The sequence below is a fragment of the Pseudophryne corroboree genome, chromosome 1 (assembly GCF_028390025.1).
Source record: "Pseudophryne corroboree isolate aPseCor3 chromosome 1, aPseCor3.hap2, whole genome shotgun sequence".
NCBI lineage: Eukaryota > Metazoa > Chordata > Amphibia > Anura > Myobatrachidae > Pseudophryne > Pseudophryne corroboree.
Window position 1 is genome coordinate 234711198 of NC_086444.1, and position 27952 is coordinate 234739149.

Here is a 27952-nt window from a genome sequence, read left to right on the forward strand (position 1 = left end):
AACTTTGCCGAGCTGCTACTTGGTCAGGGGCAAACACGTTTGCAAAATTCTACAAATTTGATACCCTTGTTGAGGAGGACCTTGAGTTCTCTCATTCGGTGCTGCAGAGTCATCCGCACTCTCCCGCCCGTTTGGGAGCTTTGGTATAATCCCCATGGTCCTTTCGGAGTTCCCAGCATCCACTAGGACGTCAGAGAAAATAAGATTTTACTCACCGGTAAATCTATTTCTCGTAGTCCGTAGTGGATGCTGGGCGCCCGTCCCAAGTGCGGATTGTCTGCAATACATGTATATAGTTATTGTTAACTAAAGGGTTATTGTTGAGCCATCTGTTGAGAGGCTCAGTTGTGTTTCATACTGTAAAACTGGGTATAGTATCACGAGTTATACGGTGTGATTGGTGTGGCTGGTAAGAGTCTTACCCGGGATTCAAAATCCTTCCTTATTATGTCAGCTCGTCCGGGCACAGTGTCCTAACTGAGGCTTGGAGGAGGGTCATGGTGGGAGGAGCCAGTGCACACCAGGTGACCTAAAAGCTTTCTTTAGTTGTGCCCAGTCTCCTGCGGAGCCGCTATTCCCCATGGTCCTTTCGGAGTTCCCAGCATCCACTACGGACTACGAGAAATAGATTTACCGGTGAGTAAAATCTTATTTTTTTTCTCTTACGTACTAGAGGATGCTGCGGTCCATATTAGTACCATGGGATATAGACGGGTCCACCAGGAGCCATTGGCACTTTAAGAGTTTAATAGTGTGGGCTGGCTCCACCCTCTATGCCCCTCCTACCAGACTCAGTCTAGAAACTGTGCCCGAGGAGACGACATACTTCGAGAGAAGGAATTACACAGATAGTGGCGAGATACATACCAGCTCGCACAACAAACAAATCCAGCAAACATGCCGGAAAACTCAGCAACCGCTGAAACAGTAAATAACGCAGAACTTACCTAGGAACCAGGCAGTACTGAACTACAAAACCAATTAGGAAAAGTTTTTCTTTTTTCAGAGTGTGTTATTTTACAGAGAGGCTGCTGTCGACAGCCTCCCTGCAGCGAGGGACTGAGGAGGGGGAGCAGTGTCCGCCCTGCGGGGTTTTGAGCCACTGACTCCGCTGACTGGACATTGAGCTGCAGAGGGGATAGATCGCTCCCCGCCACAGGGTAACGCTCACCCCAGCAGCCAGCTGCCACCCCTTTGCAGAGCTGAAGTGTGGCGAGTGAGTCACTGTCCCCACTTACAAGCGGGGGGTCAGTGTGAAGAGGGCGGCTTAAGGGTAGGAGCGCGGTATTGACCGCGCTCCCGGACGGCTCAGCGGTACTGCGGTGCGGCGCTGTGAGGGGCGTCCTGAGCCAGCACCTGACCCTACACTAACCAAAACAAGCCTGTCAGGGTCTGCGGATCTCAGCAAGTACGAAATCCTCAGGCCAGTATAATCTACGAAGAGCGGGAAGACGGCGCCATTGGGGCGGGCGGAGCTACTCCTCAGAGCGGACCCAGCAGCGTTCATCGCCATTTTCCTGCCTGCAGACACAATGCAAGTGGATGAACAGTCCCTCCAGAGCGCCTGTACGGTACAGGGGATTGTATAAGGAAGAGGAGGCTGTCTGAAGACTGTGGGGCAGATGTATTAAGCCTGGAGAAGTGATAAAGCAGTGATAAGTGCAAGGCGATAACACCCGGGCCAATCAGCTCCAACATGTATATTGACAGTTAGGAGCTGATTGGCTGGTGCATTATCACCTTGCACTTATCACTGCTTTATCACTTCTCCAGGCTTAATACATCTGCCCCATTGTCACCTATTAAGGGACATAGCGCTCTTTTAGGGTTTCCCTATTATTGTTATAGCGCTGTGTGGGGGTTGGCTCCAATCTCTGTGTGTCTCTGCCATGCTTGGGGGGAAAAGCTGTGTCTGATGTGTTTGTGGGTGTTCAATACCTTTCACTGCCATGTCTAGGGACTCGGTGACATATGCTATTGAGATGGTTGCCTCTCAGGAGGACTCCATTTCATTATACACAGAAAAGTAATCACGCTGCTGAACCAGCGTCTGCATACCCTATAAAGGTCACAGTCGCTAGCAGGGGACTGAATCCCCAGACTAACGACGGATTCCTCAGTACACGTACGCTAACTGGGGACTGAATCCCCAGGCTAGCGACGGAATCCTCAGCGCTCAGACTCTGGCCGGGGACTGTATCCCCCGGCTAACTACAGAATCCTCAGGTGGGTGTATAGAAGTTGCGCGGGAAGACGCGCCATCTTCGGTGGGTGGAGCTTCTTCTCAGTGGAGTTCAACTCCGTTTTACATCTGCAGCTCCCATTACTGGAGAACGGCGCCCCTTACAGGGGGTGCAGTTCATGGGGGAGGCCATTAGCTATATATGTTTATATATTACTGTGGGGCTTACGTCACTGACGATTTGAGAGCCTCACTGCCCTTCCCTGAGTCTATTGTGTTAGACATTGTTTTGTAATATTCTGGGAGGGGGATACAATAAATTGGGCCCTTTGTGTCCAGACTGTAAATTTACCAGTCCCGGGCTCTGCCGTGTTTAAGGACCCGGCTGATCACGGGATTGACGCTATGCTCAAATCCAGGGGCGATGACCTACCATGTCCCGTATATGGATTTCTAAAGCTAGAGTAAAGTTGACACGTTACTTGAGTAATTGTTACAATGGTTGAAAGTGACGTTGCATTGTTCCTACGTAACGTACAGGGTTCTGCAGGCTTCTTGGTAGACTCCATGAACGATCTGGATTCCATGGCTGGGGAGATCTACTCCATGTCAATCTCGGCTCGCAGGGGTCTCTGGCTGCGACAATGGTCTGCGGAATCCAGGAAGAGTGTGGAGGGCCTACCATACAAGGTCAGGATCTCTTTGGGGAGGCGCTGGATGCGTGGATTGCCACGGCTACCGCGGGTAAGTCTCCTTTTCTCCCCTCAGCTGCACCGGCTACAAAGAAGCCTTTTACACCAGCTACGTCACTGTCCTTTCGGCCCGCAAGGCCTAGAAAGAACAGGCCTTTGAACACATTATTCAGAGGCGGTCGTGCCAAAGGAAAGAAACCTGCTCCCGCAGGTTCTCAAAACCAGAAGCCTACTTCTGATACCCCTAAGTCCTCTGCATGACGGTGGACAGCTAGGCCTGGAGGAAGGTCAGGTGGGGGTGAGACTCCGGCATTTCAGCCACGTCTGGGTGTCATCTGGCCTGCACCCCGGGATGCTGGATATTGTGTCCAGGGGGTACAGACTGGAGTTTCAAAATCTCCCACCTCACCGTTTCTTCAAGTCAGGCTTGCCAGCTCGGCTGGCAGACAGAACAATTCTTCTGGAGGCCATCCGAAAATTGGCGGTGTCAGAGGTCATTGTTCCAGTTCCGCCTCAGCAGTGGAACAAAGGTTATTATTCAAACCTTTTCGTGGTACCGAAACCGGATGGTTCGGTACGGCCTATCCTGAACTTAAAGTCTCTGAACTCTTAGCTCAAGGAGTTCAAATTCAAGATGGATCTCTGAGAGCTGTCATCTCTGGACTGACGGAGGGGGAATTCCTGGTGTCTCGACATCAAGGATGCATACCTCCAATTTCCCATTTGGTCGCCGCATCAGGCATATCTCAGGTTTGCACTGTTGGACGATCACTATCAGTTCCAGGCGCTGCCGTTTGGCCTCTCCACATCACCAAGGTGATGGCGGGGATGATGGTTCTCCGCAGCAAGCAGGGGGTGAACATAATTCCATATCTGGACGATCTCCTGATCAAGGCGTTGTCCAGGGAGAGGTTGTTGTGATCCATCGCGCTCACGACACAGCTGCTTAGGAAGCACAGTTGGATCCTGAACCTTCCAAAGTCTCATCTGGAGCCGACAAGGAGGCTGTCTTTCCTGGGAATGATCCTCGACACGGAAGTGCAGAGGGTATTTCTCCCGGTGGAGAAAGCATTGGGGTTCAAACAATGGAACGGGATGTCTTAAAGCCTACCCGGGTATCGGTTCATCAGTGCATCCACCTTCTGGGGAAGATGGTTGCCGCCTACGAGGCTCTGCAGTACGGCAGGTTTCATGCTCGACCTTTTCAGCTGGATCTCTTGGACCAGTAGTCGGGCTCTCCCCTACACATGCACAAGAGGATACGCCTGTCTCCGAGAGCCAGGATTTCACTCCTCTGGTGGCTACAACTTCCTCACCTTCTGGAAGGCCGAAGGTTCGGAATTCAGGACTGGATCCTTTTAACCACAGATGCAAGTCTAAGAGGTTGGGGAGCAGTCGCTCTGGGGGAAACCTTCCAAGGAAGGTAGTCAAATCAAGAATCTCTTCTCCCAATAAACATCCTGGGACTAAGGGCCATGTACAACGCCCTTCTGCAAGCAGCACACCTTCTACAGGATCGGGCTGTTAAGGTGCAGTCGGACAACGTAACCACTGTGGCCTACATATACCGACAAGGCGGAACGAAGAGCAGGGCTGCAATGTCAGAGGTGTCAAGAATCCTCCTCTGGGCAGAAAGGCACGCTGTAGCGATGTCAGCAATCTTCATTCCGGGAGTGGACAACTGGGAAGCAGACTTCCTCAGCAGACACAATCTCCATCCAGGGGAGTGGGGCATCCATCCGGAAGTGTTCAAGGAGGTAACCAGTTGGTGGGGGGTTCCTCACGTAGACATGATGGCCTCCCGACTCAACAAGAAGCTGGGGAGGTACTGTTCTAGGTCAAGAGACCCTCAGGCAGTGGCGGTGGATGCACTGTTTACACCGTGGGTGTTCACGTCAGTGTATGTGTAACCTCCACTTCCTCTGATTCCAAAGGTTCTTCAGCTGGTAAGAAAAACAAAGGTTCTGGCAATCCTCATTACTCCGGACTGGCCAAGGAGGTCTTGGTATGCGGATCTACTGGATCTTCTGCTGGAAGATCCAAGGCCCTTGCCTCTTCGGGAGGATCTGCTACTGCAGGGGCCGTTCGCCTATCAGGACTTACCACGGCTACGTTTGATGGCATGGCGGTTGAACGCCAGATCTTAGCTCAGAACGGTATTCCGAGTGAAATCATTTCTACCATGATTCAGGCTAGGAAGGGGATGACGTCTAAACATTACCACCGTATTTGGAAGAAATATGTTTCTTGGTGTGAATCCAGGAAATTTCCTGCGGTGGAGTTTCAACTTGGATGTTTTCTCCTTTTCCTGCAAGCGGGAGTGGATATGGGCCTGAGATTGGGATCCATCAAGGTCCAAATCTCTGCTTTGTCCATCTTCTTTCAAAAACAATTGGCTGTCCTCCCTGAGGTTCAGACCTTTTTGAAAGGGGTTTTGCACATCCATCCTCCCCTTGTGGCACCAATGGCACCCTGGGATCTAGATGTGGTGTTGCAGTTCCTACAATCAGCGTGGTTTGAACCTCTACTGGAGGCTGACATCAAGTTTCTCACATGGAAGGCGGTCACTTTGTTGGCCTTGGCTTCTGCCCGACGTTTGTCGGAATTGCAAAAGTCCTTATCTGATCTTCCATGAAGACAGGGCGGAACTTAGGACTCGTCCACAGTTCCTGCCTAAGGTTGTATCGGCTTTCCATATCAACCAACCTATTGTGGTGCCAGTGGCTACTGACTCCTCAATTGCTTCAAAGGCCTTGGATGTTGTAAGGGCTTTGAAGATCTATGTGAAGAGGACTGCTAGTCATAGGAAATCTGACTCTCTCTTTGTCCTCTACGATCCCAAGAATATTGGGTGACCTGCTTCTAAGCAGTCGATTTCGCGCTGGATCAGGTTCACTATCCAGCATGCGTATTCTACGGCAGGATTGCCATGTCTGAAATCGGTTAAGGCCCACTCTACTCGTAAAGTGGGTTCTTCCTGGGCGGCTGCCCGGGTGTCTCGGCCTTACAGCTTTGCCGAGCTGCTACTTGGTCTGGTTCGAACACGTTTGCCAAGTTTTACGAGTTCGATACTCTGGCCTCTGATGACCTCAAGTTGGGTCAAGCAGTATTGCAGGAGCCTCCGCGCTCTCCCTCCCGTTCTGGGAGCTTTGGTACATCCACATGGTACTAATATGGACCCCAGCATCCTCTAGGACATAAGAGAAAATAGGATTTCAATTACCTGCCGGTAAATCCTTTTCTCGTAGTCCATAGAGGATGCTGGGCGCCCGCCCAGCGCTTCATTTTCCTGCATTGGTTTTGTAGTTCAGTACTGCCTGGTTCCTAGGTAAGTTCTGCGTTATTTACTGTTTCAGCGGTTGCTGAGTTTTCCGGCATGTTTGCTGGATTTGTTTGTTGTGCGAGCTGGTATGTATCTCGCCACTATCTGTGTAATTCCTTCTCTCGAAGTATGTCGTCTCCTCGGGCACAGTTTCTAGACTGAGTCTGGTAGGAGGGGCATAGAGGGAGGAGCCAGCCCACACTATTAAACTCTTAAAGTGCCAATGGCTCCTGGTGGAACCCGTCTATACCCCATGGTACTAATATGGACCCCAGCATCCTCTACGGACTACGAGAAAAGGATTTACCGGCAGGTAATTAAAATCCTATTATCAGCAGAGTCTGCTTTTGCGTCTAATGCACTTAGCGATGCATATGAGGCACATTTTCTGAAAAAAAGACATCCAACACTAACGGAGTTGCATAGGACCTGTCGGCTCACTCATGCCCAGTGCTGCAAGTAGAAAAAATTTCTTAGTGGTACTCTGTGTGCGCGTCAAAATATGGGTGTGGCCACATGGGGCGTGGCCAATGAAATAGGGGCGTGATACACACATGGGGGGCCTTATACACGTATGACCCCAATAGCGCAGTGCCAGATACACATATGCCCCCAATAGTGGAGTGCCAGATACACATATACCCCCGGTAGTGCAGTGCCAGATACAAATATGCCTCCACAGTGCCAGATACACATATGCCCCCCCAATACCAGATTCATATATGCCCCCAGTGCCAAATAAAAATATGCCCCCATAGTGCCAGAAAAACATATGCCCCCAGTGCCAGATATACATATACCCACAGTGCCACATATGCCACTACAGTACCAGATACACATATGCCCCAGTTGCCACATATGCCCCCCCAGTGCCAGATACACACATGTCCCCAGTGCCACATATGCCCCCTTCCCCCAAGTTACAGATACACACATGCCCCTCCAGTGCCAGATACACATATGCCCCCAGTGCCACATATGCTTTCCCAGTGCCAGGTACACACGCTCACCGCTGCTGTGCTGTGTGTGAGGCCGGGAAGAAGGGCACAGCGTGCACCTCTCCTGTCTGTCCTGTGTCTCCAGCAACAGCGTGTCTGTCAAATGAAGCGCCGGCTTGTGAGCTAATCGGAGCTTGCGGACCGACAGCTGCTGTTCCTGATTGGCGGCCCGGCGATACTATGTACCGGCTGGCAATTTCTTACCGGTACGCAGTACCGCCCCGTACCGCCATACTTGCAGCACTGCTCGTGCCAGACATATCCCGCTGCATGGCGTATTGAGGTTAGATGTATAAAGACACACCTGTAGTTAGCCAGTCAGCTAGTTGTCACAGAACAAAATCCCTAAACTGGGTAAAGACCGAATGATTCAAAGGTGTGAGCTATTGGTGCCTTTATATGCAGCAGCTGTGCGACATTATGCAAATGCAGCAGGAAATAGGTAAATAGACGACTCCTGCTGGCTTCTCTGATGTGTGACGTGTTCAAAGATGCGGCATCAGATCATGTGTGTGAACAACGTATATCTGAGCAACTGTCACGGTAATGCACATATATTGGCAAGCTGCTCAATCAGATTGTGATGTCACTCAGGTGCTAAAAGGGAGGGGTAATTCTGTGTAAGAAAAAACATTTTGCTTTCCCTAATGCACACTGAGTGAAAAATAATACTACATAATAATCAGATAATACAGAGATCTTAGTTGCGTATATCTGCAGATATAGGGTTAAGCCCCCAGGCCGATCGGCTAGGCGTCTCCGTCACTGGGGGTCCCTAATACTAGGTATGGGTCCGGGGTGCAGGACCCCATCACATCGGCACAGGTCGACTACCCCAGGTCAGCACACAGGTGAAAGTTAATAAGAAGCACATAAGTGCTATGTAAGTGAAGTGTGATTAAAATAATACAAAAATATATACAAAGTGATAGGGAAAATCATAAGTGTTAATAAAGTGTTAGGGTGTGCCGACCTGAAGCCCCCAGCCATACCGACATAGGGGCCACTGCACCCCACACCCACCCCATAAATAATTACACGTATGTCTGGGTTGAATACCCAGTGTAAGGCCACATGATAATGGCTCCTACAGCATCTGAGAGCCAGCTTACCTGGAGACACCCCTAACTTCTCCAATGGCACTCTGGAGTCAGCAATCCCTCCTAATGCTGACCCATCCATGCCTCTCTGACTACAATGCACATATATTGGCAAGCTGCTCAATCAGATTGTGATGTCACTCAGGTGCTAAAAGGGAGGGGTAATTCTGTGTAAGAAAAAACATTTTGTTTTCCCTAATGCACACTGAGTGAAAAATAATACATACAACTGTCACGTTACTCAGGTTGTTTGGGGATAATCACGCTGCCGGTACCAGTAAAGCTGCATCCAAGAACACAGCCACTGCTGGCTTCTGCACTTCCAGAAAATATGGCAGACGCACCTCTATTTTCTACAATGTTGCCCGTCGCTGTCCCCAAATGCAAGTGGCATGTCAGCCATGCTGACGTTTTGGGGCTCTGCGTATGTGCAGATCAGCAAACATTGGAGATTTACATAAATATTGAATTTGTAAATCTTTAAATCAGACCCAGGGTCAGTAAAATATACAGCAAATTACTTCTAAGTAGTAGAAATTTCCTATTTCTCATACGTCCTCGAGGATGCTGGGGACTCCGTAAGGACCATGGGGTATAGACGGGATCCGCAGGAGATATGGGCACACTATAAGACTTTTAATGGGTGTGAACTGGCACCTCCCTCTATGCCACTCCTCCAGACCCCAGTTAGATTCTGTGCCCAGGAGAGACTGGACACACACTAGGGGAGCTCTACTGAGTTTCTCTGAAAGACTTTGTTAGGTTTTTTATTTTCAGAAAGACCTGCCGGCTACAGGCTCTCTGCTTCGTGGGACTGAGGGGAGAGAAGTCAGACCTACTTCTTCTGAGTTAAGGGCTCTGCTTCTTAGGCTACTGGACACCATTAGCTCCAGAGGGTTCGATCACTTGGTGCGCCTAGCTGCTTGTTCCAGGAGCCGCGCCGTCACCCCCCTCACAGAAGCCAGAAGAAAGAAGCTGGGTGAGTATTAGAAGAACAGAAGACTTCAGTGACGGCAAAAGACTTCAGAGTCTCAGAGGTACCACGCTGCGCGCCATTGCTCCCACACGCCAACGGCTTTACAAGGGTGCAGGGCGCAGGGGGGGGCGCCCTGGGCAGCAATATACCTCTCCATTAAGCCTGGCTAAACATGTATACAGTGCATAGGCACTGTATACGGACCTCTGCCAGCATAAAAGGCTAAAGTAATAGCGGGGCTGAAGCGCGCCGAGAAGGGGCGTGGCTGAGCCCTCACAACATGATACAGCGCCATTTTCTCCACGGTCCCCGCCAAAGCAATGTGTACAGTGTAAACGAAGGGGGGGCACAGTGATTAGTGCAATCTAGAATGAAATATAGCACTATAAACTTAGATAATGGGCATGTAATCATTGAGTTGTGCATAGATGTCTGTGTTTTCCCTGTCAGATATACCCACTATTGCTTTTTAGTGCACATGTGTCGACATGTGTGAGTGCTATGTTGCAAACAGCTATGGGAATCTCCCTGTCGGCATCGCCGACTCCTGTTGATACTTGATTCAGTAGATGCAGTGTCAGCAGGTCGGTAGTTGTATGCTTTTCAAAAGTAAACACTGTAGGGGAGACACAGTACTATGTGGGTGACCCTGTCGGCACCAACTGTTATTACTGGGTGTAAATTAACATGCTGTAACTAACCTGTATATATATTTTTTATGTATATGTATGGTACTGTTCCATGGACCTGTAGCTCGAGCACAGACATGGTAGTATTTGGGTGGAAGTGAGATTAAAATTATATATGTATACTTCCCTTGGACCCCTCGGGTCGCAAGAATGTTATTTTGCCTGGTTACTACTCCCTGCTGACGACGAACACTAGGTTTTCTGTCGACCATAAGGTTTCCTGGTTAGATCCACAATTGGGGCATTCAGTACTTGGTCATACACATTCAGAACACATTTATGTCACTAGGGACCCGACGGTTCCGGACAATCTGCTTATATGTATTTATATATATATATATATATATATATAGAGAGAGAGAGAATATGTGTGTATATGTGTATTGCTATATGTATATTCATATTACGATTTCTAATGAATGCTGAAGTAAAAGTATTCCTTCTCACGTGCTGGTCGCTCTGTTGATAAAGCTCTAGGTCGGCCGTGACGGGTTGGTCTCAGATCCTCACGAGGAGTCTGAGTGTTTATTCTTTTCCCGCCACGGATAGAATACTGTGAAAGTCAACTCCTGGTCGGCACGGGACCCTGTCACAAAGGATCGTATACAGGAAGCTAAGTGATATTTTATTTATATGCTTTGTAGTTATTTGCATTACATGCGCATGGGGGAGTGCTTGTATTCGGAAAGGCATCCGATAGAATTACCCTAGAGGGTATGTTTCTTATGTTGGTTCTTCTCTATAACATTGCGGCTGGAGGAGGTGTGGCCGGGGAAATGCTGAGGCTGACTCCGAGAGATACTGGAGTTTTTTCCCTGTGACGGTGTACCGCTGTTTGGGGATGCCTCAGTTAAGTCACTCTCGGCGGATACCACTGGTAAGTCTACCTTCGTGAGTTAGATTCCCTCACAACGGTTGATGACGCATTCTTTTGTGGGATGCAGTCATTTTAACCGGTTCGATACCGTTCTTTTTTCCTTTTCTGTGTAGATAGTGAACGGTGAAAAGGTAAGAGCTCTGCAGCCTTGTGAGGTTCGCAGAAGCGGATATTGTCTTCTGTTTCTACCACATCCACCGCATGTCGCTGGGTCTATCTGGCTGAAGCCCACACCAGTGGGAACTCGTCTAAGGCTCTTCAGTCAGTCCGGGAATGGACCTGGACCTAGGAGTTAATAATAGAATCCAAAGGGGGTCATACTGGAGTTTACAGATGATTCCCCTCACTGATTTTTTAAATAGATCTTACCGATTCCCCTCTGGAAGGGGAGGTAGTACGCGACGCCATACCAGAGTTGCGTCAGGTTCAGGACTTTGTCCTGCTGTCCCTGTTAAATAAAAAGAAAAAAAAAAAAGAAACAAACATTTCTACTTACGAAGTTGAACTACGGGATGGAATCTCTCAGGCCAGGGAGCTCCAGCACTTAAAGGTAGAAAAAGGGTTTAAATGCGTTTTTCTCAGCATTCAGCCTGCCTGGGTTGATATCCAGGATTGTCTTTGCCATTTCACCGGAGTGTTGGCAGTATGATGGTTTTCTTTCAATAGTTAGACCCATTGTTATTTCTTTTTCATCCACTAGGGGTCACTGGAGTACTCTTGGGATATGGACGGTGCGTAGCAAAGGAAGGCACATTTAAATGAGCAACCCTCCACTTCCCTCCTCCATACTCCCTGAAAATTCAGTGTTTTTATGTGCCTCAAGGAAGCACATCATGAGCTGAAAGCTCACGTTTGATTTTACTTTTTATCATTTTTGATTGATTTTACTTTTTATCATTTTTGATTGATTTTACAGACAATACCTTCCCCACTTACTAAAAAGTGTGGGTCCGGAATTGTACTGCCTCCAGCCGCTGCTGACACGTGGGCGCTTGCAGGAAAAGCACGGCCGTGTCAGCCAGGCAGCATGCGGTCCTTTCCCCACTTACAGAGAAGTGAGGGTCCAGGATTGAGCGGCCATCTCCTCCAGCTGGGTGGAGGAGATTTTAGAGGAGTCGTAATTTTTTTCACAGGCGCTTTCAGCGCTGCTGCCACAAGACGAAGGAGAGACTGCATCGTGCGGTTAGCTTCCACAGCTTCCGCAAGGTTAGTGTACTCCCCCAGTACTGCACGCTCCCAGACACACAGCAGGTGCTGGGAGCGTGGTCTTCCGCGCTGGCCGCCCGCTCCATGCTCCCCGCTGGCCGCCGCTACAGACCCCGCGGGACGCCGCTACATACACCCTGCTGGCCGCCCGCTCCATGTTCCCCGCTGGCCGCCGCTACAGCACCCCGCTGGCCGCCGCTACCTAGACGCCCGTGCCTAACTGTCCGCCCGGTGCTCTGGCCGCACGTTGCAAGGGGGGATGATCTCAGCGGGAACACACTGATCACAGTGCACTCCCGCTGCCCGCTATTCAGCCCAGCCGCGGACAGACAGGCTGCCGCCGCTAGGCTTCTACCTCCGTCTCCCGCTGCTCTCCGGCTCCCCGGCTCTCCTCTGCTAGCTATGGTGAGGGAGAAGGGAACAGCACTACGGCTGCACAGGGAGATCGCAGGACACAAGGGGGAATGATTATACAGCAGCACGAGGTGCAATGTTATCAAGAATAGGCATATTATGTTAGAACTAAAATATGCATAGGGATTCACTATGGATATTGTAGTATAGGAGTATACTACATATGTATATAGGCGGTAATATGTAATGTATGCCTGATCTGTTGTAACTAATATTACTGTAAATTGAAAATGCTCAATATTGGTTATTTTTTCTTATACTTAAGATATGGTGAAAGCACATGGCACTAGGCACATGGCTGGACACCATTTTAACTCCATTTCCTGGTTCTTTATCCAGGAATTTTTTTCTGCTGTTCTACAACACTTCCCCACTAGAGGAGCAGGGGTGGTGTTAGGAATTTTCTGTCACAAGAAAGTGTGCAGCAATTCTTTTCTAGTTATGTGCACGTTACTTATCTAAGGGTCCACGTGCACAGTGGGAATACCAGTAAGCATCCGGATATATATCCTAATCCTTTTTGAGCGGCTACATCTAACTGTTTATAACGTAGTCACAGGCTCATCTGGAGGGTTATGTATTATCTGTGAGAGCGCTGCGGAATATGTATGCGCTATTTAAGTAACTGATAATATATAATAAGAAAACAGTACCCATCAAGGGCGCATGCTAACATCGGCTGTGTGGTACAAAAAGATTCAATGCCAGACGCAAGGTTCTGAGTTTTTAATGCCACTAAGGAACCTAGTTCAGATGCAAGCGTTCCTATACGATAGAACGCAGCGAGCACCTGTGCGGGTGTGTGTGGGTTCATAGTTCTAATTCTATTATTAAGCCATTCAATATACCAGAGGCTATGACAGCATTTCTTGGTGTCAAAACTGTCTTGGTCCCGCCTGCACCTACACTTAATAACTAGTCAGAGTGGACATTCCACCTATGCTAAAGACAATGGTTATGCTGTAGTTGGGGTTTGGGTTACCGACATCATAGTCGCAGACGTAGTTTATAGCCAGTTCTGGCCTCAAATCAGTTTCGACGGCTTGTTACTTACATTGGTATATCGCCTGAGAATTTACGCATGTCTGCTATAGCTGTCAGTCATGTTAGTTCTCGTAGTCCGTCATCACTCTTTGTAGTGGACAGACGCTTTGCGTGGCCTTACACGAAAATGTGTTCTTTACTCCTAAATTAGAACGTTTTCAGTTCTTACGCTCCGGTGTGAGAGTCTATTTACAGCCATTGCCACACCAGTTCTTACAAGGAAAACTGCACCAGGGTTCAAATCTTTTTAACCTCAGTCTTTTCCAGTTGTTCTACAACACACGACACGTGCTCGAGAACGTGGTTTAACCGTCGTTCAGACAGAATGGCTGCTGCCAAGCCAATGGCATGGCAAGGTTTTTTAATTGTCTTGTTTCGTCTTTTGGGCAAGCAATTCTTCGGATGTCTCATTCGACATTATTACTGAAATCCACAGATCTGCGGTTACAGATCGGCGGTTACATAATTAGTGTTCAATCACACATAGAGTTCCATTGTCTACCACCTTTGTTGTGGTTTGTCAAGGCTACATCCAAGACTAGCCGGCCTGTGTCAGAAGACAAAAAGGCAGTTCTGTAGACCGCAATTCAGTGGCTCCTAGATTCAAGGTATTACAATTTTGTTTGTAGTACCGCACCCAGCCGACTGCTATATACCAAAAGTGGCTCAATCAGTGGAATTCATGCGGTCAGTGATTGCAGGTTTACAACCATTGAAATCATATTCTCCCTAGAAGTCAAGAATGCGTTTTTGCGTATTCAAAATTTTGCCACTACATCTGGCATAATTAGACGTGGGCAGTCCATCATTCAAACTCTCCAGTTTGGTTTCTCATCAGCGCCTCGGGTTGTCACGGGGGTGATGTCTGGGATAAGTTATTCTCAGATCCCGGCTGGTGATAATGGTTCTGTGCTTAGATAACCTTCTCATCACAGCTCTAGTTCAACAAATATTACTAACATACAATGACCTAGTTCAACACGGTGGAATTGTCAGATTCAAGATATCACTTCTGAATTCGTCTCAATCACTTAAATTCCTAGAAATGATTCTCCATACGGTAGATCAAAGAAATTACCTACCAAAACATAAAGTACAGACAATTCGTGCTCAAGCACGCACAGTCTCGGTACATTTGTGCATTCGCCTCTTAGGCACAAGGGTGACGGCTTTCGAAGCGATTCAGTTCGGAAGGTTTCACTCACGTCCTTTTCAACTGGAGGTGCTCGCACAATGGTTGGGCTCGCATCTGCAGATTCACCACAGGGGGAGGTTGTCGCCACGGCCCAGAGTATCTCTAATCTGGTGGCTCAAAGTACACAATCTAACCGCACAATTCAGCGCCGGTCATTGGATAGTTCTAATGACGGACTCTAGACTCAGAGGTTGGGGAGCTGTAGTTCAAAATTATCAGCTCCAGAGTCTCTGTGCGGATCACAATAGATTGCTGTCTATAAATGTCCTGAAACTACGGGCAATTTACAATGCGCTCTGACAAGCAGTGCACATGCTTCGGTTTCAGTCTGTCCAGGTGCAGTCAGACAACGCGACGACGGTCGCATACAACAAACAAGGAGGAACGAGAAGCCGCATGGCAATGCGGAAAGTAGCTTGAATCCTCATTTGGCCCGAGCATCACCAAGTGATATTGTCGGCAGTGTTCATTCCGGCAGTGGGCAACTGGGAGGCCGATTATCTCAGTCGTCGGGATTTTCATCCAGGAGAATGGGCATTAAATCCAAAGGTGTTTCAAATGTTGGTCCAGAGGTGGGGTTACCCTCAAGTGGACCTGATGGCATCTCGCCACAATCATCAAACGCCCAGTATGTGTCCAGAACGCCAGATCCAACGGCAGTGGCGGCGGATGCTCACAATCGCGTGGCTGTACAGCCTCGTGTATCTATTTCCACCGTTTCCACTCCTCCACTTGGTTGCTAAAACGGATCACAAGAAAGTCCGCCACAGTCATACTAGTAGCGCCTCATTGGTCTCTGAGAGCTTGGTTCTCGGATCTTCGCAGACTACTCGCAGGTCCAGCGTACCTCCTTCTTGCTACCGGTAGAGGCAATGGTAAGAAAACAGACTTTCCTCCCGTAGCCTCAGCAATCCATGCGTCCAATTCAGGACCAAACAACTTAACCATACCAGGGCCAGCAGCTACTACGTGCAGGTATGTGAGCGGGGCGGCCAACTTCCGCTGCCGCCCCGAGGTGTTTGTCCGCTCCCCAAGTTAGCGCGGCGGCGTTTAACGGGGCGGCTATTGAGACCGCACTCTTAGGAAAATTTATACCAACCATGTTACGAGCTAGGAAGCCGGTTAGGGCAGCTCATTATTACAGAATATGGCGTGCCTATATAGGTTGGTGGGAAGCTCGGAAGTTTCCGACATCATCTTTCAAGTTATTCCGTCTTTTGTTGTTTCTACAGACGGGGTTAGATGGAGGACTGCGTTTATCTACACTAAAGGTGCAGGTATCTGCTTTGTCAATTTAATTTCAAAAACGTTTGGCTCTATTGCCGTCTGTACACACTTTTCTGCAAGGTGTCCTCAGAGTACAGCCTCCATTCATTCCACCTACAGCGCCATGGGACTTGAATCTGGTTTTAGATTTCTTACAGTCTTCATATTTTGAACCCTTACAACAAGTGAATATTAAGTTTTCACTTGGAAAACTATTTTTCTTCTAGCCCTAGCTTCGGCAAGTCGGGTTTCAACTTTGGGTGCCTTGTCATGCAAGTCACCGTATTTAATGTTTCATGATGACAGAGCGGATCTTCGGACCAATCCCGCTTTCTTGCCAAAAATAGTGTCATCTTTTCACATCAATTAACCAATAGTAGTTCAATCAACCAATAGTAGGTCCTGTGTTAACAGGAAATAATGAAACTTTGGTTGTGGTACGCGCATTACGCGTTTATGTATCCCGAACGTCTACATTTCGTAAGACGAATACGTTGATGCGGCCAAGCTGGGTTGGCCAGCTTCTAAGCAGATCTTATTCATATAGATTAAACTGACCATACGTCAAGCTTACCTTCATGCTAGGTTACAGCTGTTTCCATTAGTAACAGCTCATTCCATACGTTCTGTGGGAACTTCATGGGCAGCTGGTCGTGGGACTTCTACGATGCAGTTTTGCCGTGCCCCTACATGGCCAGCAGTGCACACGTTGGTGCGCTTTTACAAGTTTGATACGTTGCGGCATCAGCTTATAGCTTTGGCCGCCTAGTGTTACAGGTGCCAAACGGCTCTCCCGCCCACGGGGGAAGCTTTGGTACGTCCCAAGAGTACTCGAGTGACCCCTAGTGGATGAAAAAGAAAATAGGATTTTGGTACTTACCAGGTAAATCCTTTTCTTTGAATCCATAGGGGGCACTGGATGCCCACCCAGAGCAGTTTTTACCTGGTTTGTGGTAAGTTCAGGGGATCTTATGGTAACACATTCTCACCGACTGGTTTAAACTTTCAAGTTCTATCGGTTATAGTGTCAACTGTTTAGTTGTCAGTAACGTTATGTGTCAACTTTATTGTTGTCAGTTATTTTATAATGTAAGTAATTCTCCATTGTTCACTTCTCTGTCGCTCCTATTCGGCTCAGTAAAAAATACTGAATGTCCAGGGAGTATGGAGGAGGGAAGTGGAGGGTTGCTCATTTAAATATTTAAATGTGCCTTCCTTTGCTACGCACCGTCCATATCCCAAGAGTACTCCAGTGCCCCCTATGGATTCAAAGAAAAGGATTTACCTGGTAAGTACCAAAATCCTATTTTTGTACTGAGACGCTCTCCTGATTACGGCGAGGTCAAGAAACAAGTGGTTCAAATCGTTGTTTCTCTCTGACTGTTCTTCAACACGGAATGGCTGTTGTTCCCAATGATGCGGATGTCGGAGGTGGGTATCAGAGTAGATCCTGAACGGTTGAGGTTCTGTGTTTTCCTGTGGAAAGAGGTCTGAGGATCCAGAGTCGGATCAGATTTGCAGTGACAATCCATCAATATGTTCCGTTGATGAAGAAGATGGGTGCGGCCTAAGAGGCCTGTTCGGTGAGCAGGTCAAATGCCAGAGTGGTTTTCACGGGACCGGTTGGAAATGTGGTCCGGGTCTCACCTGCACATGCACCGGAATATAATCCTAATAGCCAGGATATCGCTCCTGTGGTGTCTGCACAGTCTAACTTCCTAGAAGGACGAAGGTTCGGGTTCCAAGATTAGATCCTGGTGTCCATGCATGCAGATGTCCGAGGCTGGGGAGCAGTCTTTCCAAGGGAAGTATTTCCAGAGGAAAAGGTTAAGCTGGGAAACTTGTCTGCAATAAGCTTTATTGAATTAAGAGCTATTTTTAACGAACACATTCTTCGTGATCTGCCCGTGTTAATTCTGTCGGACGACTTGACAGCAGTGGCGTAAGTAAGCTGCTAGGGCGGAACAAGGAGCAAAGCGGCAATGACAGAAGCCGAAAAAGTTTTCCGCTGGGCGGAAAGACAGGTAAACGCTATAGTAGCAGTCTTCGTCCCGAATGTAGACGACGGAGAAATGAATTTCCTCTGCAGACGCGATCTCCATCCGGGAGAAATACAGTCGTCATCGAGAAGTTTTCACAGAAGTGACAAGTCTTTGAGGAGTGCCTCAATTGGACATGTTGGCGTCTCGCCTCAACGAGAGACCTCAGGGATATTCTTCCAGATCAGGGAACATTCAAGCTATGGCAGTGGACGCCCTCGTGACACTTTGGGTGTTTTCAGTCGGTCTATGTGTCCCCTCCGCTTTCACTCTGTCTGAAGGTGATAAACGTAAGAAGAACAAAGGTTCAGGCGATCCTCCATTGTTCCGGTCTAGCCAAGGAGGGCTTGGTATCCAGTTCTTCAAGATTTACTCATAGAAGATCCCTGGCCTCTTCCTCTACGTGCGGATCTGTTACAGCAAGATCCGGGCGTGTATCAAGACTTACTGCGGCTGCGTTTGACGGCGTGGCGGTTGAACGCCATATCCTAGCCCGAAAGGGTATTCCCTATGAAGTCGTTTTCCACACTTCTTCAGGCTAGAAAAGAAGTAACGGCAAAGCCTTACCACCGTATTTGGCCTAAGTATGTGTCTTAGTGTGAATCCAAGAAGGCTCCTACGGAAGACTTTCAGCTGGGTCGTTCTTCTCCATTCTTGGCAAGCAGGTGTGGAGGCAGGCCTAAAGTTAGGCTCCATTTCAGTCCAGTTTTGGCCTTATAAATTTTCTTTAAAAATAAAGAAAAATTTGGCCACCTTTCCGGAAGTTCAGACTTTCGTGAAAGGAGTACTGCACATCCAACCTCCAATTGTGCCCCATTGGCACCGTGGGACCTTGACATGGTGTTGCGGTTTCTTGTGTCACGCTGATTGGAACCTTTATGAAAGGTTGTGTTAAAATTTCTCTCTTGGAGAGTGGTCATGCTATTGACCTTGGCGTCCGCAAGGCGGGTGTCTGAGATAGCGGCTTTGTCTCACAAGAGCCCCTGTTTGATCTTCCATGTGGATAGAGCGGAATTGAGAACTCGGATAATAGTTCTGCCAAAAGTGGTTTCTGTGTTTCGCAGAAACCAGCCTATTTTGATACCTGTGGTTACTTATGCATTTGCTGATTCAAAATCTTTCGATGAAGTCAGGGCTTTGATTTTTTAGATCGCCAATTTGGCTCTGTTTGGGGAAACCGAGGTTCTGTTTGTCCGGTATGCTCCCAGCATGTTTGGGGCGCCTACGTCTATGCAGTCTGTTACATGCTGGATCTATGATACGATTCGGTGTGCTCGTTCTACGGCTGGATTGCCGTTACCGAAGTTGGTGGAAACCCATTCTACTAGGTAGGTGGGCTCTTCTTGGGCGGATGCCGAGGAGTCTCGGCGGTTCAACTTTGCCGAGCGGCTACTTGGTCGGGTTCAAATACTTTTGCGAAGTTCTACAAGTTTGATACCCTGGCTGATGGGGACCTTTTGTTTGCTCAATCGGTGCTGCAGAGTTGTCTGCACTCTCCCGCCCGGTCTGGAGCTTTGGTATAAACCCCATGGTCCTTACGGAGTCCCCAGCATCCTCTAGGACGTATGAGAAAATAGGATTTTAATACCTACCGGTAAATCCTTTTTTCTTAGTCCGTAGAGGATGCTGGGCGCCCGTCCCAGTGCATACTGTGTCTGCAGTTATTGGTTAGGGTTACACTCTTGTGGTGTTTCTTTTCTGTCAGGCTGTTGCTGACGTTGTTCATGCCTTGGCATGCGGTATCTTATTATTGATTGGGTTGACACACAGGGTGTGTTACATATTTTATCAGCATGTGGCTGTGTATTTTTTCATGCCGTTGGCTGGTGTTCTATTGAATGCCACGTTCTGCGGCATGTTCGAGGTGTGAGCTGGTATGACACTCACCGTGTTTAAACAATAAATTCTTTCCTCGAAATGTCCGTCTCCCAGGGCACAGTTTTCTAACTGGGGTCTGGAGGAGGGGCATAGAGGGTGGAGCCAGTTCACACCCATTCAAAGTCTTATAGTGTGCCCATGTCTCCTGTGGATCCCGTCTATACCCATGATCCTTACGGAGTCCCCAGCATCCTCTGCGGACTAAGAGAAAAGGATTTACCGGTAGGTATTAAAATCCTATTATTAAGAACTGTCTCACACAAATATGCACCCTGGCAAAAAGGGTATGATTTAAAAATAAATAAATAGAAGAAAGAAATGGAATTTATTACTTCTTATTTCTGTTATTTTCAGAAAAGGGACTAATAGGTATCTGACAATAAGAAAGAAAGATGGCTCTGAAGCCGCTAGCGCACTCATGTCATGTTGCCTGACGCACAACACAAAACAGGCCATGCGGAGCCTCATCCAGCGCTTTCCAGTCACCAACAAGGAAAGGACAGAATTGCTTCCCAAGACTGAGCGCGGCAATGTGTTTGCAGTAGAAGCCGGTTAGTTCTTTTTCCTTTATTTACGGCATTTTGATTATTTTTTTACTTTCAGCTGACGTAATTGAATTGCCCCCGGCTGCATTAGCATATTAGTTGTACGGTATTGCACAGCCGCTTCCCTATAATTATTATTATTAATATTATTAGTATTATTATCATTTATTTATAAGGCACCACAGGGTATCCGCAGCACCCAATTACAGAGTACATGAGCAAGTAAGCAAAACAAGAAAACAGTGACTTACAGACAATATAAGAGAAGTACAGGGTATATAAACGTAGCTACATCTGCAGATGACACTGAAATAAGTATCAGGGTGGCAGAAAACCAAGGGCTTTGGTGCCGTCGAAGGGAGTATGGAATAGAAGATAAACACATGAGGGAAAAGGGCCCTGCTTGCAAGAGCTTACATTCTAAAGGGTTGAGACAGATGGCGGTGACAGATGGGGTAGACAGTGAGCCTGGAACAGAGGGTTAGGATGAGATTAGGCTGGGTTTGGTGAAGAAGTGGGTCTTAAGAGCCCGTTTGAAGTTTTGTACAGAGGTGGGGAATTCCAGAGAATGGTAGCAGCATGTGCAAAATCTTGGCGGTAGGAGGTAATCAGTAGGCAGGAGAGGCGACGTGTAATAACTACGGATATGTTCTCATACATCTTTGCTGTAGTAACGCCAAACAGCCCCTCTGGACACGCCAGGTCATGTGAGAGTCTTCTAGCTTTGGGCATATTTTTTGCTTATTTTTGCAGAAAATGCATCTTGGTCACAACGCAATGCGTCTAGGGTCATCTAGGAGACTGTGCTGATATCTATTTATGACCGAGTCTCTGAATCTGTATGTGAAGTGCTACGATGTAGCAGTCACAGCTTTTTTCCAATACAAGTTCTGTTCTGCTCCGTATACAGACTCAGTCACACATATATATACAAGTGTCATATATCAAATTAATCAGTGCAGTCTCCTCGTGTGTCCCTGTCTTACCGTTTTGTCACGAATATGCATTTTTGTCAAATAAGATGCCCGACATTAGCAGATTATCATGGGGTGTGGCGGCTCACTCATGCTAGGCATCTCGCGCTGATTGATGTATTGATTGTGGATGTATGAGGATGCAGTTGTATGAATCAGGCCCTAGAATGCTTGGCACATGTTTTCCAGATAAGGGTTTATTACACAGGCCCTGATTCAGGTCCCAACACGTGCTGTAGTCGCAAAGTACCGATGTTTGGAACTTTGCACATGTACAGGACCAGTACTGCGCATGGGCAGTATGGGTCCTGCGTTGTTAGATGCAGAACTGCTGTAGATGTCAAATTATAGACAGTCTGCAGCCGTTTGGGGCGGAGAGGGGGCGGCGATGGCCTCTGTTTTCCGTGAGAGTCCCAAGGTCAGAATCTCCATCTTCTGACAGAGATTTCCTGGCCTCTTGGAAGGAGCTGCGGAGGCAAGCTTATATTGCGTCAAGGGTCACTCCGCCGGCCAATAGTGTTGCAAGTTATCCACGGACTGGATCACAAGTGCATATAGGAGGCGTCTACTAGATGCCTCCTGCTGCATTACCATGCTAGTGCATCTCTGCTGCTTCCAAGTAAGCAGCTGCAATGCAATCTCCAACCACATCTGAACCTATAGTTTCTCTATCGTCCTAGTGGATGCTGGGGTTCCTGAAAGGACCATGGGGAATAGCGGCTCCGCAGGAGACAGGGCACAAAAAGTAAAGCTTTAGGATCAGGTGGTGTGCACTGGCTCCTCCCCCCATGACCCTCCTCCAAGCCTCAGTTAGTTAGATTTTTGTGCCCGGCCGAGAAGGGTGCAATCTAGGTGGCTCTCCTAAAGAGCTGCTTAGAAAAGTTTAGCTTAGGTTTTTTATTTTACAGTGAGTCCTGCTGGCAACAGGATCACTGCAACGAGGGACTTAGGGGAGAAGAAGTGAACTCACCTGCGTGCAGGATGGATTGGCTTCTTGGCTACTGGACATTAGCTGCAGAGGGACGATCACAGGTACAGCCTGGATGGTCACCGGAGCCTCGCCGCCGGCCCCCTTGCAGATGCTGAAACGAGAAGAGGTCCAGAATCGGCGGCAGAAGACTCCTCAGTCTTCTTAAGGTAGCGCACAGCACTGCAGCTGTGCGCCATTTTCCTCTCAGCACACTTCACACGGCAGTCACTGAGGGTGCAGGGCGCTGGGAGGGGGGCGCCCTGGGAGGCAAATGAAAACCTTTTTTGGCTAAAAATACCTCACATATAGCCTCCGGGGGCTATATGGAGATATTTAACCCCTGCCAGAATCCGTTAAGAGCGGGAGACGAGGCCGCCGAAAAAGGGGCGGGGCCTATCTCCTCAGCACACAGCGCCATTTTCCCTCACAGAAAGGCTGGAGGGAAGGCTCCCAGGCTCTCCCCTGCACTGCACTACAGAAACAGGGTTAAAACAGAGAGGGGGGGCACTAATTTGGCGTTAGAAATATATAAAAAAGATGCTATAAGGGAAAACACTTATATAAGGTTGTCCCTATATAATTATAGCGTTTTTGGTGTGTGCTGGCAAACTCTCCCTCTGTCTCTCCAAAGGGCTAGTAGGTCCTGTCCTCTATCAGAGCATTCCCTGTGTGTGTGCTGTGTGTCGGTACGTGTGTGTCGACATGTATGAGGACGATGTTGGTGAGGAGGCGGAGCAATTGCCTGTAATGGTGATGTCACTCTCTAGGGAGTCGACACCGGAATGGATGGCTTATTTAGGGAATTACGTGATAATGTCAACACGCGCCAAGGTCGGTTGACGACATGAGACGGCCGACAAACAATTAGTACCGGTCCAGACGTCTCAAAAACACCGTCAGGGGTTTTAAAAAACGTATTCCTTATTAGGGCCACACGTTAAGGGCAATGAAGGAGGTGTTACATATTTCTGATACTACAAGTACCACAAAAGAGGGTATTATGTGGGATGTGAAAAAACTACCGTAGTTTTTCCTGAATCAGATAAATTAAATGAAGTGTGTGATGATGCGTGGGTTCCCCCCGATAGAAAATATGGGCGGTATACCCTTTCCCGCCAGAAGTTAGGGCGCGTTGGGAAACACCCCTTAAGGTGGATAAGGCGCTCACACGCTTATCAGAACAAGTGGCGGTACCGTCTATAGATAGGGCCGTCCTCAAGGAGCCAGCTGACAGGAGGCTGGAAAAATATCATAAAAAGTATATACACACATACTGGTGTTATACTGCGACCAGCGATCGCCTCAGCCTGGATGTGCAGAGCTGGGGTGGCTTGGTCGGATTCCCTGACTAAAAATATTGATACCCTTGACAGGGACAGTATTTTATTGACTGTAGAGCATTTAAAGGATGTATTTCTATATATGCGAGATGCACAGAGGGATATTTGCACTCTGGCATCAAGAGTAAGTGCGATGTCCATATCTGCCAGAAGATGTTTATGGACACGACAGTGGTCAGGTGATGCAGATTCCAAACGGCACAAAGGTGTATTGCCGTATAAAGGAAGAGGAGTTATTTGGGGTCGGTCCATCGGACCTGGTGGCCACGGCAACTGCTGGAAAATCCACCGTTTTTACCCTAAGTCACATCTCTGCAGAAAAAGACACCGTCTTTTCAGCTTCAGTCCTTTCGTCCCTATAAGAGTCATATCTGCCCAGGGATAGAGGAAAGGGAAGAAGACTGCAGCAGGCAGCCCATTCCCAGGAACAGAAGCGTTCCAACCCTTCTGACAAGCTCTCAGCATGACGCTGAGACCGTACAGGACCCCTGGATCCTACAAGTAGTATCCCAGGGGTACAGATTGGAATGTCGAGACGTTTCCCCTGCGCAGGCTCCTGAAGGCTGCTTTACCAAGGTCTCCCTCCGACAAGGAGGCAGTATGGGAAAAAATTCACGAGCTGTATTCCCAGCAGGTGATAATTAAATTACCCCTCCTACAACAAGAAAAGGGGTATTATTCCACACTATATTGTGGTACTGAAGCCAGAAGGCTAGGTGAGACCTATTCTAAATCTAAAAAAATTTGAACACTTACAAAGGTTCAAATCAAGATGGAGTCACTCAGAGCAGTGATAACGAACCGGGAAGAAGGGGACTATCTGGTGTCCCGAGACATCAGGGATGCTTACCTCCATGTCCCAAATTTGCCCTTATCACTAAGGGTACCTCAGGTTCGTGGTACAGAACTGTCACTATCAGTTTCAGACGCTGCCGTTTGGATTGTCTACGGCACCCCGGGTCTTTACCAAGGTAATGGCCGAAATGATGGTTCTTCTTCGAAGAAAAGGCGTCTTAATTATCCCTTACTTGGACGATCTCCTGATAAGGGCAAAGTCCAGGGAACAGTTGGAGGTCGGAGTAGCACTATCTCGGATACTGTTACAACAGCAGGGATGGATTCTAAAGATTCCAAAATCGCAGCTGATCCCGACAACAAGTCTCCTGTGCTTAGGGATGATTCTGGACACAGTCCAGAAAAAGGTGTTTCTCCCGGAAGAGAAAGCCAGGGAGTTATCCGAGCTAGTCAGGAACCTCCTAAAATCAGTGCATCATTGCACAAGGGCCATGGTAAAAAAAATGGTGACTTCCTTCGAAGCAATTCCAGTCGGCAGATTTCATGCAAGAACTTTTCAGTGGGATCTGCTGGACAAATGGTCCGGATCGCATCTTCAGATGCATCAGCGGATAACCCTATATCCAAGGACAAGGGTGTCTCTCCTGTGGTGGTTACAGAGTGCTCATCTTCTAGAGGGCCGCAGATTCGGCATTCAGTTTTGGATGTTGGTGACCACGGAGGCCAGCCCGAGAGGCTGGGGAGCAGTCACACAAGGAAAAAATTTCCAGGGAGTGTGATCAAGTCTGGAGATTTTTCTCCACATAAATATAGCTAAGGGTAAATTTATAATGCTCTAAGCTTAGCAAGACCTCTGCTTCAAGGTCAGCCGGTATTGATCCAGTGGGAAAAACATCACGGCAGTCGCCCACGTAAATAGACAGGGCGGCACAAGAAGCAGGAGGGCAGTGGCAAAAACTGCAAGGACTTTTCGCTGGGCGGAAAATCATGTGATAGCACTGTCAGCAGTGTTTCATTCCGGGAATGGAAACTGGGAAGCAGACTTCCTCAGTAGGCACGACCTCCACCCGGCAGAGTGGGAACTTCATGGGGAAGTTTTCCACATAATTGTAAACCGTTGGGAATTACCAAAGGTGGACATGATGGCGTCCCGTCTGAACAAAAAACGGGACAGGTATTGCGCCAGGTTAAGAGACCCTCAGGCAATAGCTGTGGACGTTCTGGTAACACCGTGGGTGTACCAGTCGGTGTATGTGTTCCATCCTCTTCTTTTCATACCTAAGGTACTGAGAATTATAAGACGTAGAGGAGTAAGAACTATACTCATGGCTCCGGATTGGCCAAGAAGGACTTGGTACCCGGAACTTCAAGAGATGCTCACAGAGGACTTATGGCCTCTGCCGCTAAGAAGGGACTTGTTTCAGCAAGTACCATGTCTGTTCCAAGACTTACCGCAGCTGCGTTTGACGGCATGGCGGTGGAACGCCGGATCCTAAGGGAAAAGGCATTCAGGAAGAGGTCATTCCTACCCTGGTCAAAGCCAGAAAGGAGGTGACCGCACAACATTATCACCACATGTGGCGAAAATATGTTGCGTGGTGTGAGGCCAGGAAGGCCCCACGAAGAAATTTCAACTCGGTTGATTCCTGCATTTCTTGCAAACAGGAGTGTCTATGAGCCTCAAATTGGGGTCCATTAAGGTTCAAATTTCGGCCCTGTCGATTTTTCTTCCAGAAAGAAGTGGCTTCAGTTCCTGAAGTCCAGAAGTTTGTCAAGGGAGTATTGCATATACAACCCCCTTTTGTGCCTCCAGTGGCACTGTGGAATCTCAACGTAGTTCTGGGATTCCTCAAAACACATTGGTTTAAAACCAGTCAAATCTGTGAATTTGAAGCATCTCACATGAAAAGTGAACATGCTCTTGGACCTGGCCTGGACCAGGCGAGTGTCAAATTGGTGGGTTTTTTTCTCAAAAAAGCCCATATCTGTTTGTCCATTCGGACAGGGCAGAGCTGCGGACTCGTCCCCAGTTCTCTCCCTAAGGTGGTGTCAGTGTTTCACTTGAACCAGCTTATTGTGGTGTCTTGCGCCTACTAGGGACTTGGAGGACTCCAAGTTGCTAGATGTGGTCAGGGCCCTGAAAATATAGGTTCCAGGACGGCTGGAGTCAGGAAAACTGACTTGCTGTTATCCTGTATGCACCCAACAAACTGGGTGCTCTTGCTTTTAAGCAGACTTTTGCTAGTTGGATGTGTAATACAATTCAGCTTGCACATTCTGTGGCAGGCCTGCCACAGCCAAAATATGTAAATGCCCATTCCACAAGGAAGGTGGGCTCATCTTGGGCGGCTGCCCGAGGGGTCTCGGCTTTACAACTTTGCCGAGCAGCTACTTGGTCAGGGGCAAACACGTTTGCTAAATTCTACAAATTTGATACCCTGGCTAAGGAGGACCTGGAGTTCTCTCATTCGGTGCTGCAGAGTCATCCGCACTCTCCCGCCCGTTTGGGAGCTTTGGTATAATCCCCATGGTCCTTTCAGGAACCCCAGCATCCACTAGGACGATAGAGAAAATAAGAATTTACTTACCGATAATTCTATTTCTCGGAGTCCGTAGTGGATGCTGGGCGCCCATCCCAAGTGCGGATTATCTGCATTACTTGTACATAGTTACAAAAATCGGGTTATTATTGTTGTGAGCCATCTTTTCAGAGGCTCCGCTGTTATCATACTGTTAACTGGGTTCAGATCACAGGTTGTACAGTGTGATTGGTGTGGCTGGTATGAGTCTTACCCGGGATTCATAAATCCTTCCTTATTGTGTACGCTCGTCCGGGCACAGTACCTAGCTGAGGCTTGGAGGAGGGTCATGGGGGGAGGAGCCAGTGCACACCACCTGATCCTAAAGCTTTACTTTTTGTGCCCTGTCTCCTGCGGAGCCGCTATTCCCCATGGTCCTTTCAGGAACCCCAGCATCCACTACGGACTCCGAGAAATAGAATTATCGGTAAGTAAATTCTTATTTTGGAGCACATTAAAATGACATATAAAACTAAGCTCTTTCTCTCTGTGTCTACCTTTGATGTAGCACTACTCATTACAGGCCTACCAGTGCTTCTCAGAGGTTGTTGGAGAAGGCACACTGTGTATGGCATTGCCACATAATAATAATTATTTGTTTGCTTAATGTAAGGTTTTTACATCTGGCTTTCGTTTTTGAGAACCCGTAATTATAATAATATAATATATTATAAAATAATTTTGATATTGCAAAACAAGTCCTCAGTTTAGATAAGTGTATATTTGTAGATGCTAATCCTGAAGAAATATGGAATTCTGTGTGCATACTACAGAAGTTATGTACAGTAATAACACCACAAAAACCAACACCAGTATGTAACCAGAACGGCTAATCTGATGTAGGCTTTTATTGCTCGGACACTCATTGGCT

The 27952-nt window shown here is 48.0% G+C and overlaps 1 protein-coding gene across 1 annotated transcript in view; it reads left to right on the forward strand.

The window, feature by feature from the left end:
- Window positions 1–27952, forward strand: part of YTHDC2 (YTH N6-methyladenosine RNA binding protein C2) — a 408514-nt gene that overhangs the window by 38337 nt on the left and 342225 nt on the right. Inside the window, exon 4 of the mRNA XM_063964142.1 lies at window positions 20233–20429. Coding sequence (XP_063820212.1) covers window positions 20233–20429 — 197 coding nt within the window. The remainder of the gene's footprint in view (window positions 1–20232; window positions 20430–27952) is intronic.